Source organism: Felis catus, chromosome F2, assembly GCF_018350175.1.
Source record: "Felis catus isolate Fca126 chromosome F2, F.catus_Fca126_mat1.0, whole genome shotgun sequence".
Lineage (NCBI taxonomy): Eukaryota > Metazoa > Chordata > Mammalia > Carnivora > Felidae > Felis > Felis catus.
Genome location: NC_058385.1, coordinates 4,276,719 through 4,291,108, shown reverse-complemented (window position 1 = coordinate 4,291,108; position 14,390 = coordinate 4,276,719). Strand labels below are relative to the sequence as shown.

The window sequence follows — 14,390 nt, the reverse complement described above, 5'->3', positions numbered from 1 at the left end:
AGAATGAATGTAAGCCAGGAAACAGAGGGCTCTGGGCCCAATGCCCCTTTTTGAGCTGATCCAATAACAAATAAAAGGTGCTACCTGGATTCCTGCCATCAAATGATAAGAATCTGTACTACGAGCCATAAAGAAAAATGGAAAGTAACATGCAATTGTAAGACATATTTGAAGGGAAAAATAACGGAAACTAATCCTGTATAAATCAACGAGCCAAACTGATAAAAGGGTTACTTATTTACTCTTTAAGTTAAAAATATCCGTTTGTGAGGAGCAATTAACCTTAATTGAAGTTGATCCTTAAACAACATGCAGGTTGGGGTGCCAGGCACCCCTGCAGTTGAAAACTCATGCATAGCTTTTGACTACCCCCCCAACTTAACTACAAATAGCCTGCTGTTGACCAGAAGCCTTACTAGTAACACAGTTAGCAGACGCATATTCTGTATATGTGTTATATTGTATTCTTAGCATAAAGTAAGCTAGAGAAGAGAAAATGTTAAGAAAACCATAAGGAAGAGAAAATACATTTACAACACTGTGCTGCAAAAAGAATGATCTCTCTGTCTCTTTTATTAGAAAACAAAGACTTGCACAGAACCCCTTACCCCCTGGCGATTTCTGATTTTCTTGGCTAGTACCCTATGCCACCTGACCACCCCTACCTGCAAGGAAGCTTTGGAACATGAGTGTTTAACTCTCACAGTTTCTGTGGTGGGACAGCCACACGGGAGAAAGAATTTATGGATGACTACCGGTCAGAGGACCTTCAGTGTCTGCCATAACTACATCACTTTCTTCTAGGTATCAGGATTATTATCACAATTGGTGGAGAAATTGTTCAGGATATTGGTTTCTATTGCATGGTTCCAGGCAAGAATTGATAAAGTGTACAAGTTAGGCCAATTATTTTGCTTTTGAGGATCCCTTTGTTGTATCGCGAAGGCGTTATCTCACAGATATACGGGTATTTTATGTTTTTATTATAGAAATAGTGGGACATTTTAGCTATCTTCATTCTTTTTTTGCCTCAAGAATATCAAATGAGCGGATATCAGTGTTAACAGGCAGTCGAATTGGATTGACTGCCAAAAAAGTAGCAATTGATTTTTGTATAAAAGTAGATTAGTGCTACTGGGCTCTACTTTGTTCAATGAATTATTCATGTCTAGAAGTTATTTATGCTTCTATGTCATGAAAAAACAATGGAAAAACCACTGAAAATAACTACTTGACACAAACACATGATATATGGTAAAACAATCTACTCGTCTACTCTGATAATGCATCATGATGCTTTCTTAGTGATGGGGCAGGATGCAATTAAATATTTGCTAAATTGGACTGAAAACTAATCAGTCCAAAGGAAATATAAAGGCACAGTTAGGAAACATTAGAAAACAAACATATAATCTCATTTTAATGACTAACTACTGTATTAGACCTTGGAGATAAACAATTCAATGCACTGCTACCTTTGAGTGTTCCTGTTTATCTTCTAGAATCACTATTCAGTAGGCATCTGATCCCATAGTCTGGTTCCCAGGGTTATCTCTGGACTCCAGGAATTCTGACTTACACTGAAGATTTGGACTGTAATTAAGTCAAGGGAAATGGCCACTAAAGACTAGCTTGCCAGTATTCCAGCAACTTCTAAAAATTCAGAAGAATCCCTAAACTAGGGCTTACGCACGTAATCATAATCAATGGCTTCCCATTACTCTGTTGAGATTGGGTAAAACATACCTGTCTCAGATGGCACACTAACTCCTTTACTCACCTTGGGTTAGTGGGCCCCAAGCTCTTAAGCATACTCATAATATTTTTGAACACATGTTAAACGCAAAATTTGTGATAATGGTAGGGGGGATATAAAATAAATAACACATTTCTTCTTATTCAAGAATCTCCTTTCTAAAAGAGAAAACAAATACCTAGGATAATTATCCAAATATAAAGGTTTTTTTTTTTTAATGTTTATTTATTTTTGAGAGAGAGAGACAGAAACAGAGACAGAGTGTGAGCGGGGGAGGGGCAGAGAGAGAGGGAGACACAGAATCCGAAGCCAGCTCCAGGCTCCGAGCTGTCAGCACAGAGCCTGACGCGGGGCTGGAACTCACGAACCGCCAGATCATGGCCTGAGCCGAAGATGGACGCTTAGCTGACTGAGTTAAGGCATCCGGGTGCCCCTAAAGGGATTATTATTAATACAGTGAAGATTTAGTGGCCTCTCGATGACTCATTAAGGGTCTGACTCTTAATTCGGCTCAGGTCATGATCTCATGGGTTTGTGGAACTGAGCCCCGCGTCGGGCTCCATGCTGACAGTGTGGGTCCTGCTTTGGATTCTCTCCCTCCCTCTCTCGATACCCCTCCTTTCTCTCACTCTCTGTCTCTCTCTCTCTCTCAGAGTAAATAAATAAATAAATACAATGAAGATTCAAATAATGTGCTATAGAAGTATGCATTATATTGAATTTTTAGATTGAATGTAAAGGTATTAAATTACTTCCCACGTGGGTATATGCACGCACACACGTATCCTTCACTTTCAGAAAAGCCGTATATTTATTTTTAAAGAAATTGAAGAGACAATGTTATGAATGTATATATACTCATATGCATATGTGTGTATATACAATAGTTACTGGCCCTCACTGTATGCATAAGTTTATCAAATATTAGCAAATATTCTGCAAAGTTGTTTTACAAACTTAGGCTCCCACTAGCAGAATATGAGGAATTCTATTCTTCCCTTAGGAATCCCATATCTTCCCTTAGGAATCTTAGTATTGGCCAACTTTAAACATCTCGTTGTTATAGCTGGGGGCACCTGAGTGGTTCAGTCGGTAAAGTATCACAACTCTTGATTTCAGCTCAGGTCGTGATCTCGGGGTCATGAGATTGAGCTTGGCATTGGGCTCTGTCCTGAGCACTGAACACGGAGTCTGCTTAAAATTCTCTCTCTTCTCTGCAACCCTCCTCCAAAATAAAAAAAAAAAAAATTAAAAGAAGAATTTATATTAAAAAAATGTATTTCCTATATCTGACATGCTGACATAATGTGATTTTTTTCTGATAAAAAGTGAAAAAGTATTTTTGTATGTTTATTTTCCATTCGGATTTCCTCTTTGTGTGTGAATTACCGCTTCATATCCTTGTCTGTTTTTTCATTAGAAAGTCCTTTTCTTAAACATGAATTTTTAGGAGTGCTTTACATATCTTGTGTTATAATCCTTGGTCATTTGCATGCATTGCTAAAATTTTCTCCCAGTCTTGACTTCTCTCTCTCTTTGTTATAGTAGCTTCCGTAGCGTAGACATTTCAGGCTTTAAAATGGTTGACATTATCAGTTTTTCCTTTATGATTTTCCTTTACAATTTTGAGCTTTTTCAAGACGTCCTTCCTAGTCTTGAGTGCTACATATTTTTTTCCTAAGAAAGTATTAAGGTATTTTTCCTTCCTTACTGTTAGTCTTTTTATGTAGATCTAACGGTATTTTTTTAAGTAATGATAAGCGCACTATTAACTGATGAACTGATACCCTGTTTTTTAATCCTCTGTTGTGTGTGATGTTTCCACGGGCCCTGGGTTTGTTTCCGGGCTCTCTGCGCTTTTGGATAGGTCTCCTTGTCCATCCTGGTGACAAATTTCACAAAGCCTTCATCACCATAGCTCCATAGCAGGTCTGGATATCTGGGAGGGCCGGCGGAGGCACTGTTTTCTTCAGAGGTGTCTTGATAAGTTTTGGTCCCAGGCATTTCTGTATGAATTAAAAAAAAAGTTTTTTAGTGTCTATTTTTGACAGACAGAGAGAGATAGAGCACGAAGAGGATGGGGCGGAGAGAGAGGGAGACAGAATCCTAAGCAGCTCCAGGCTCTGAGCTGTCAGCACACATCCTGATGCGGGGCTTGAACCCACAGACCGCGAGATCATGACCTGAGCCGAAGTCGGACACTTAACCGATTGAGCCATCCAGGCACCCCCCTGTATGAATTTTTAAATCAGCTTTAAAAGTTCCGTAAAAGAAATCCTACTGGGATTTTGATAAGAATTGCATTAAATTGATATATAAATTTAGCAAAATGATATTTTGTGATATTAAGTCTTTTCGTATATAAATACACTATTCCATACACACATACCTACACACACACACACACACACACACACACACACATTAGGTCTTCTTATTTATTTAAACATTTTGTGTTGTTTGGCTCGTGAGTTCGAGCCCCGCATCGGGCTCTGTGCTGGCAGCTCAAAGCCTGGAGCCTGCTTCGGATTTTGTGTCTCCCTCTCTCTCTGCCTCAACCCACTCGCATTCTGTCTCTGTCTCTCTCAAAAATAAACATTAAAAATTTTTTAAAAAATTTTGTGTTGTTTTTCAGTAGTACTGCATTTTTTCCATAAATGTGTTCCATATATTTTGTTAGGTAAATTTCTGGAAATATTGGATACTATGGCTATTATAAATTAAATATTCTTAAAACCATGTTCTCTATATATTTGTTGCTGGCACAGAGAGTTTTATATTGATCATAAAGCTAGTAACTCTTTTGAGTTCTTTAATTAGTCCTATTAATTTCTCTCTAGATCCTCTTGAATCTGTTAGGCAAACGACTATATACTATGTACGAATTCAAAGTTTTTTATTTTTCCTTCCTATGACTGTACATTATATTTCTTCTTATTTTTATAATTTTGCATTATTATATTGACTAAGGTCACCCACGCAATTTTGAGTAAAAGTCATGATATGGAACATTTGCTCTTGGTGTTAAATTTAAGCGCGATGCTTTTAGCCTTTCACAGCTAAGTTTCGTATTTGTATCAAACCCATTTGATTGTCACATCAATACTGTGCGGCCGGTAAGATGTGTATCACGTGCATCTCGCAGTTGAGAAAACGGAGGCTTAGGAATGTGAAACGGTGGCGTAAAGTCAATCCCAAAGGCAAAGGTAGGCGTGGAAGCCGGGTCTTATACCACCGAGGCCCATGCTTTTTTTTTTTTTTTTTCAATATATGAAATTTATTGTCAAATTGGTTTCCATACAACACCCAGTGCTCATCCCAAAAGGTGCCCTCCTCAATACCCATCACCCACCCTCCGCTCCCTCCCATCCCCATCAACCCTCAGTTTGTTCTGTTTTTAAGAGTCTCTTATGCTTTGGCTCTCTCCCACTCTAACCTCTTTTTTTTTTTTTCCTTCCCCTCCCCCATGGGTTTCTGTTAAGTTTCTCAGGATCCACATAAGAGTGAAACCATATGGTATCTGTCTTTCTCTGTATGGCTTATTTCACTTAGCATTGCACTCTCCAGTTCCATCCACGTTGCTACAAAGGGCCATATTTCATTCTTTCTCATTGCCACGTAGTATTCCATTGTATATATAAACCACAAGTTCTTTATCCATTCATCAGTTGATGGACATTTAGGCTTTTTCCATAATTTGCCTATTGTTGAGGCTGCTGCTATAAACATTGGGGTACAAGTGCCCCATGCTTTTTTCAACAACATTTCGTGCTGCTTCCCCAGGAAGGCTAAGGACAACACACAGTCTGGACAGTGTAGCATCCACACACCGAGTGCAGCAAGAACCAAGGTGCGAGCTGTCCTCGGCAGCTCAAGACGTGCTCTACCAGAGACAATCAGGAGGGACATCTCACTGGGTCACTCGCTTAAAGATAAGCCATCTCCCTCAGGTTGGGGGAGAAAGTCTGGGCGAGTTTTCATGCTGTCGAAAAAGATACCACCTTGCACCGGAGAAGGAGCCTCTCTGTTTTGTTTTTAATGGCTGGAAAAGCCATGTACCTTTTCGGCCTCCTGCTCGGTGCCTCGGCAGAACTTTCAGCCCAGAAGCCACCTTGTGTACCTGCAACCGCCCCGCGCATAGTAAGTAGCTCTACCTTCTTTCTGGGAGCTGCAATTAGAATTTTTAAAAGGCCTTAAAAGGGAACGAGAGCGGGCTCATGAATCCTTTCTGCGAAGTTGATTTCTGACTTGTATTATTTAATTTTTAATTCAAGAATGCAGATGCTGCTTTTTGCCTTTGCTGCATGGTTTTGAAATTCAGCTCTCGAGCACCATGCACAGCACTAATTATATGTATGTATATATATGTATGTGGCTGCAGCCGCCTTATCTCTATTCATCTCAGCTCTCAACCTGCTACGTCTCTCTCTCTTGAGTGGCTGCACGCTGTCATACAGGCTGACAACATAGAAATCACTTCATCTGCCCACTCTTACTTTCTCACTCCAAAGCATGTCGGGAATGTGACACATGCTCAGGATTCTTCAACTGGACATTTTTAAGGTTTATAGTTCTATTTCTAGACAGAAAGCAAAAACCATGTTAACCGGTGTCAACAATGCAGAGACCCACTGCTTTGATCGCTTTCAGGACATACAAAACAGTACAGCCTCTCTTTGTAAAAGATTACTGGGATGCTGTTTCTAAGCAAATGAAAAATAAATTATGCAAATGAACATAAACAGGTCATATGAGGCACCTGGGCTTCTGGAGTATGGTCATGAATATAAAATTGAGGGTCTCGAACAATTAGGTTAATATTTTCAGTGAAAATCATATGTGTGTGTCTATAACTAAGAATCAAGTTTATTGTATGAGTGTTGCAGGCGATAATGACAAGCCTTGACCCTCTAAATATTAACTATGGATTAATAAGAATAAATTCAATTACTAGAAAAGCCCAATGTAATGAATGAAATGAGTAAGTACAGATGCTCCAATACCTTCACTGCCTTAATAACTGAGATTTCTCTGCCATTCCTTCAAGGGGCTTGGGTTATTTCAGAGACATGTCCCCAGGAATTCAAGTTGATGAACGTGCAACTTTATTGTTTTAATTAACAAATCAAATAACACTAATTGTGAAAAGTTGCTTTGAGGACCAGGTGGATGTCAAGCATTTCCTCGCGACGGTGTAATCACGACCCAACACCAAACCAAAGCCGCTCCAGATATCAAGTCAACCCAGAGCGTGTTCTCAGCCGGAGAATCGCAGCGGGCTCTGGAATGCGGCGCGCTCTCCCGGACTGTCCGCCCGCCCACGTGACCCCAAATACACCTCATGACAAATAAACGTTGTGCTTGCCGCCCACTCACCTTCTCTGCCCCTCCCTGAACCTCTCCCTCCTTGTCTCTATGAAGCCTCCTCCACCCAGAGATTCAGGGCAGCGCGGTAGAGCCCGGGCGCAGCTTCAGAAGGAAAGGTCTGGGGCGCCTGCGTTCCTGTCTTCCACTGGGTTCTGGTTGGGGTCATGGCCATTACCCTACATTTCACCCTGCCTCTCCAGAGGAGGTGAAGATAATACCGCCTCACACGGTTGCTGTGCGCAGTTATGAATGTCAACTTTAAGCAGTGATTAGCATAGAGGAAATGTTAGCCAGAGATACCTAAGATTCTCTTTCCCTTACTACTTCGGAACAAAGCTATCAAAGAATACTCCTTTTTGCAGACCCGTATCAGGTAGATGGGAGCATTCCTAAACTGATTCTCATTTGGTTCCTTAATAATAAATTAGATGGGGGGGGGGGGGCTAAACCAAATGTTAAATGCCATTTGTCAATATGCCTTGGAAGCAAGGATGCTAATTTCCGAAATTGCCATATAAGTGTCTTTATTTGACACAAAATTACATCATATTTCCCCCATCCCCGCATTCCTGGAATCCTTTAGCTTCTGGGCACTTCCATTGTACGGAGAAAGTTTTGTTTTATTTTAGGACAAAAATAAATGTTCCATTAAACTATTTGTCTATTTCCCTCTGGATTTTATGTTAAAGCATTATTACTAATATAACTTTTCTTGTCATGTCAGAATTTTAGTTGAAGTCTCAAGGCTAAGGCTAAGGAAAATTGGTGGTTAGTACCCACATTCAAAAGAATGGTGCTTGTATTGGTCAGGGTTCTCCAGAGAAACAGAACAAATACAAGGGTGTGTGTATGTGTGTGTGTTTACATATATACATGTATATGTATATATGTGTATATATGTATATATGCATATATGTACATATATACACACATATATAATATAAAATATATTGTATATGCAATAATATAAATAACCAATCTATCCATATGAAGATATTTATCTATTTGTCATATAGAACTGGCTCATGCAGTCATGGGGGGCTGACAAGTCCCACAATCTGTTGAAAGCAGTTGGTAGCTGGAGACCAGGAGAGCTGGTAATATAATTCCAGTGCAAAGATCAGCAGGTTAGAGAGCCGGAAGAGCTGATGTTTCATTTCAAGACGGGGAAAAGTTGATGTCCCAGCTGGAAGGAGAATTCATCAGGCAGGAGAATCCTCTCTTACGTGAGAAGGGTCAATGCTTATATCCCAGTAGGCCCTTATCTAATTGTCTGAGGTCCGGCCACACTGGGGAGGGCAAAGTGTTTTACTTATTCTGCTGGTTTAAATACCCTCACAGACGTACCCAGAATAATGATTGACCAGATATCTGGACACATCGGGGGAGGAGTCCGAGTGTGGAAGAAAGAAGGCCTGGGATCTCCCACCTCCAAGTACAACCGGTGAGCTGTGGTGCCCGGTGCTGCCACAGGGCCTAACGAGTCACGTGTGGATGCAGCGACTCTTGACCCCGTTCTTCCTGCTGACACCGGAAAGCAGGAGGTCACCAGCGCCATCTACCTTAACGAGAGAAGGAGAAAGAGAATCCACACAGAGGAGTAGCTCCATTGTTGGGAGTGGCAGTGCTCTGTGGGTTCTCCTTTGGGTAGCTCAACAGCTGAGAAGCTGGTCAGGCTATTTGGTGAGATCTTTCTAAGGAGGCCGCCTGCCAGGATGAGGGACACTCAGCAGGCGTGAAGGTAAATCATAGTAGGTCAGTTGGGGGACTAGAAAGGGAAATGACTAAGCTGAGAAGAGGAGATAACCTAGGATACAGTTCAGGGTTTTCGGACACGAACATGCAGAGGTGAGTGGTGCAGGTCGGGGAGGCATCTCTGCTCCACACAGTCATGCGGGAAACCCAGGCTCTTCCCATGGTCACTCCGTCATCTCCTAGGACATTGTCTTCTTCTGTGTGGTCAAAGCTGGTTTGTGAAACCTCTGAGATCCAGCTGAAAAGTGGCCGAATGCTACCTGGAAATGGTCCCCTACCAACGAGACCTTCCTTAGATGGTCCCTGCAAGCCACAGCGTGGCTGGGAATTGTCTCGTCCAGCTCGGCTGACATTTGTTTAGTTCATCTCTGTTGCTGTGGAAGAACGGGCACCTAGTAGTCTCGTCTGCAATGCGTGGGTGTGTTGCTTGCAATCAGGAAGCTTGGAGAGACTTCCAAGGGTCCATAAGACACTGCACGGGAGTGGTGACATTTGGAGGCTTAGCGAATGGAGAGCATGCTGACTATCGCCCTATTAGACCAGAGGCTGAACCCTCTCCGGCAGCAGAATCCGTGCCCTGTGACCTTGGATCTAATGTATGAACTGTCTCTTCTAATCGACTCTCCTCTTGCCTTGCCCCTGAATTCATGACAGATGAGAAGCCCTCCCTAGAAGCAGGGGAACTAAAAGAGCAGGCACAGCTCCCGTCCTGTGGCATATCACTCAGCAAAGGATCAAGCCTAAGCAGGCAGTTTGGAACAATCCTTGAATCACACGTCAGATCAAGGTTTTGCAGTAGTCTTCTCAGGCTGTTTTTCCTTTCTGAGTGTGACCAGAAAGCCACGGGACGTGCCCGGGTGTGAGGAGATGCTGGAGGTGGGGTCAGAAGTTGTTGCAAAGCTATGATGGGAAATAAACAAACTTTGGTTTGCCCCTCATTTAGCTTAGTACAATCAATATACCAGATAAAATACTGTAAATGTCTGTAGCATTTTCTTCATTTTACTGCCAATATAGGCTCAAGTACATTAGGGGTGCTGGGGAAGAATTCTTATATATACCCCAGAGTAGGGTCGGGATTTTCAACCTTTCCAGAATTCTTAGTAGGAAATAGGCAGGAGCAGATTTATAATATTTTACTGCACTATCATTCCTATAATGTTGCCAATTAGCTTTTTAAGAAATGGCGCAATTGTTATTTACATATATGTTTTTAATGCTTTTAAAATCATTAAAGGTGGTAACGGTAATTTCTCAAGACAAAATTTGTTAACACTCACTCTCCTGAAATTATACTGTTTTTTATTTTATTTTATTTAAATTTTTTAATTTTTTTTCAACGTTTTTTATTTATTTTTGGGACAGAGAGAGCATGAACGGGGGAGGGGCAGAGAGAGAGGGAGACACATAATCGGAAACAGGCTCCAGGTTCTGAGCCATCAGCCCAGAGCTTGACGCGGGGCTCGAACTCACCGACCGTGAGATCGTGACCTGGCTGAAGTAGGACGCTTAACCGACTGTGCCACCCAGGCGCCCCATATGCTGTTTTTTAAACACACATCTCAACTGACTAACCCTCCTCCCCGAAAAAAGCTATACCCAAACCAAAAACAAAAATGCCAAAGCTTTGTTATTTAATCTCTGTTCTAGTTTAGATTTACTAATTAATGCTTGCATTTTGGGGTATATTCAATGTACTATTCAATTTGGTTTCAAAATTTCTGGCCACTGTTTGAACGGCTTTCAAATTACAATCTTACTGAAAACAAATGGATTGAATAATCATTCTGCTTTTACTTCTGGTAATCCGCATCCACATTTTCCACATTTTATACAGACACACACACACACACACACACACACACACAAATTTTAACCGTGTATTATTTGGTAAATTTCCTCATTATTGATTTTCCAGGCTCAGTGGGGGAAGAGGAGTTCTTTATAATAGTTTCTTCATTTAGCTGTGAAAATTTGCTGAGGGATTTTAAAAGTCACTATTATTTCTGCGAAGAAGGCATCTAAAATTTTCTGAGGCTATGGAATGATGGGCCTTTAGCAAAAATAAACCCTTAGTCTGTTTTACTTAGTGTAGCTCACATTATTTTTTAATGAATAAACATAAATGCTTTTTGGAGCTGGACTGAGTAACAGCCGAGGCAGCAAAATGCTACCCTTCCCTAACCAACTTGTTTTCCTGCGTGTGCGATTCACCGTCCGAGCCTGGATTATGTCACATGTAATTAAGGCACAGGAGGTTTGAAGCTGAGAAACTAGGAAGGATTAGAATAAGCATAGAAATTGATGAAATGAGGATTTCACACACCAGAGGGCATTTTGAGAGGATGGTAAATCAATGTGTGTCTGGAGGTGTTTTCAGACCACGTGCATGTAATTTTCCTCTCCTTTAGGTCATTTGAGGGGAGTTGACGTCGATTGTTTTGACTGCCCCCCCCCCCCAGGCCGGCTTCTGCCCCCGTGGCTGGTCTCCAGGGGTCCTCGCTGGCAACTGGCTGAGACTGTCACCAACCAGATTCCACAGACATGGGGAAGGGATGTGAGCCAACTCGAGGAAATGTCTGGTCCTTCTTTTGTAAGATGTAGATGGAAACTAAACTGCAGTGTTGTGTAAAGGTTTAGAGTATTAGATGGCCCACGGTGAAAGATGGGAAGCATTAGCTCTGTTGCACGCTGCGGCGAGCACAGGAGCCATCGAGGAGACAAAGAGGAGTCAGGCCAGGAAAGGAGTCTACTTCCAAGCGTGAGGTTGTGGACACCACATGTTGTACTTAATCTCAATCGCTGTGGGTAAATTAGTTTACCTTTAAACATCACGGACTTGTGCTGCTTATCGTCGGTGGTGAAACATCACACAATTTGTTTCCTGGGGAAGTTCATTTATCTTTATGGCAGCCGGAAGAGGAGAAAGGTCTTGTGGTGTTCTCAGTGCATTAGAAGCATCTGTATCTTTCATGAAGGACTATTATCATACTTTTTAGTTCTAAACCATCTATATTGGCTTGCGTGTTCTTTATTTCTTCTTAAAGTTATATTTTTGACCGTATTTGTCAAAATCTCCTGTTTTAAGAAACTCGTTTATTTGTTCATGGAAACAAGACTTGACTCACTTTTTCCCATTCCCAAGACCCACTGTAGAAATGAAAGTGCTTGGGCGCCTGAGTGGCTCAGTCGGTTAAGTGTCTGACTTCGGCTCAGGTCATGATCTCCGGTTCGTGGGTTCAAGCCCCACGTCGGGCTCTGTGCTGAGAGCTGGGAGCCTGGAGCCTGCTTCAGATTCTGCGTCTCCCTCTTTCTCTGCCCCACCCACGTGCATGCTCTGTCTCTCTCTCTCAAAAATAGACATTAAAAAATTTAAAAAATTAAAAAGAAATGAAATTACGACTAAGAAGTGATTGAGAATAAAGGAAAAAATTCAGGCTTTTAAATTTTTTTTAAGGGAGCTGTCAATGGCTAAAGGTCTTTGGAAGATGATTTTGATAAAGGTGAAAGAACACAGTTCAGCACATTAAAAATTAAATCATTGGTGGTAAGGACCTCGAAGTGATTTGTTTTATCACTGTAATAATGCAATAAAGAAAAAATCCTTCAAAGCTAAGAGGAGAAAAGGAGCTAAGCAAGATTTTGCTTTTGTTCCCTCTTTTTTAAAAAGTGTATGTAAAGCCTGTGAACGTTTGGAGACACTGGGGAACTTGATGGCATGAGAAAGCGAATGAAGACATGGAATTAGGAGAAGATGCATCTCTCTGTAAGGTCGCTGAAATGGTGAACTTATAGGAGGAATTCTTCATTTTGATAGAAGGAAATAAAGATCTCCCTCTGAGATTAAAGTTAAGAATTAGAGGCGGCTGGAAGGCGTAAAAGTTCTGCCAACTTAACAATAGCAGTGGTTCACTGTATTCACAGATCTCCAAAAGACTTAAAAACTACCCTTCGGGTAAGGGTCCTTGTAGACTCCCCAACCAGGTAAGTGGTAGTTTTTGGAGTCAGGTGAAACTTCTTCTAGGTGGAGCATATGACTCACAAGTCAGCCTCAATACCCAGCTTTTGTCAACGTCACCTGGCCACCAGCCAGTCCTCTACCACGCTATGGCATCTGTCATCAGTGACGGCTCACCTTGGAGACCTTTCATCAGGTCCATAGTTGGAGACACATCTTGCGCTCCACCGTGAGCGGAACCCAGCTCCCTCGTCCCACAGCCCTCTCTAAGCTCTACCTGGAGTCAGCCCTTAGGTGTTTCCTCCATGTGCCTCAGATGGCCCTGTGCCCTCTGAACCCCATGGAAGAAATGATTCTTCGAAGCCCTTTTCACTTGGTGTTTATGAGGCATGTGTGAGAACAGCATGGTGACATCTTTCCTGACACACAGGGCCCCCTTCATTCTATGTTCTCTTATTCCAGGCTTCCTTTTCCATAGACTGGAGTGGATGGCAGCCCAGTGACTGCAGAACTGGGTTCACAGCATCTTAGCCTGACCAGCACAGAAACTCTGCACCTGCTCAGGCCTGGACCTCCTTGACTGCCGGGAGTACTAAGTAACTAACAAAGTCCACCGGTTATTTTGTTCTTGACTAACAAGCAACCTTCTGAAGAATTTGCTTGGAGACGGAAGTTCCCAATGATCGCATAAGTAGAGAAGGTTTTGCTTGACATTGGCCTGTCCTTAAAGCACGTTACAGATCAGACTCTCTGCACCTTGAGAAGACATCTCAAAATAAAAGGGTGAGAGTCCGTTTCAGAAACTAAAGCATCTCAGATGTGATCAGTGACTCAGAAATCTCATCCACCTACCTCTTTTTTAAGACCTTTTTCAAGTTCAAAAGAAGAAAAGTAGTTCTGGGTGACCACCAAAGACAGTTTCGCTCACTTTTCCAGGGGGAGATATATCAATAAACCAGATCATATTTGACCATTTAAGATTTTTAAAAGGTCTGAGGGGCGCCTGGGTGGCTCAGTCAGTTGAGCGTCCGACTTCAGCTCAGGTTGTGATCTCACAGTTCGTGAGTTTGAGCCCTCATGTCGGGCTCTGTGCTGACAGTTCGGAGCCTGGAGCCTGCTTCGGATCCTGTGTCTCCCTCTCTCTCTGTTCCTCCCCTGCTCACATTCTGTCTGTCTCTCAAAAATAAATAAAGATTAAAAAAATTTGTTTTAAATAAAATAAAAAATAAAATTTTTACAAAGTCTGTATGATGCCAGACAGTTGTCTACCAGACAACTGATACTTGCAATTTCAAAAGTGATTTTGGCCCAAGTATAGGCTACATTCCTAACACAATTGAAAAAAAATAATTTTATAAGAGGAGCGTCTGGGTGGCTCAGTCGGTCGTCTTCAGCTCTTGCTTTGGGCTCAGGTCATGATCTCAGGGTCTGTGAGTTCCATCCCTACCTCAGGCTTTGTGCTGACGGTGCGAAGGCTGCTTGGGATTCTCTCCATCTCCCTCTCTCTCTGCCCCTCCACAACTTGTGCACACACACACACTCTTTCTCTCTCAA

The 14,390-nt window shown here is 42.0% G+C and overlaps 1 protein-coding gene across 3 annotated transcripts in view; it reads left to right on the top strand.

Moving 5' to 3' along the window:
• Positions 1-13,865, top strand: part of PXDNL (peroxidasin like) — a 454,660-nt gene extending 440,795 nt beyond the window's left edge. The window contains exon 23 of one of the 3 annotated variants that reach the window (XM_023248448.2): positions 13,299-13,865. In XM_023248448.2, coding sequence (XP_023104216.2) covers positions 13,299-13,367 — 69 coding nt within the window. In that variant the 3' untranslated portion in view covers positions 13,368-13,865. Of the gene's footprint in view, positions 1-5,539; positions 5,971-13,298 lie in introns of those variants that run through there. The other 2 variants (XM_045049994.1, XM_045049993.1) reach the window with 2 other exon arrangements.
• Positions 13,866-14,390: the final 525 nt, after the last annotated feature.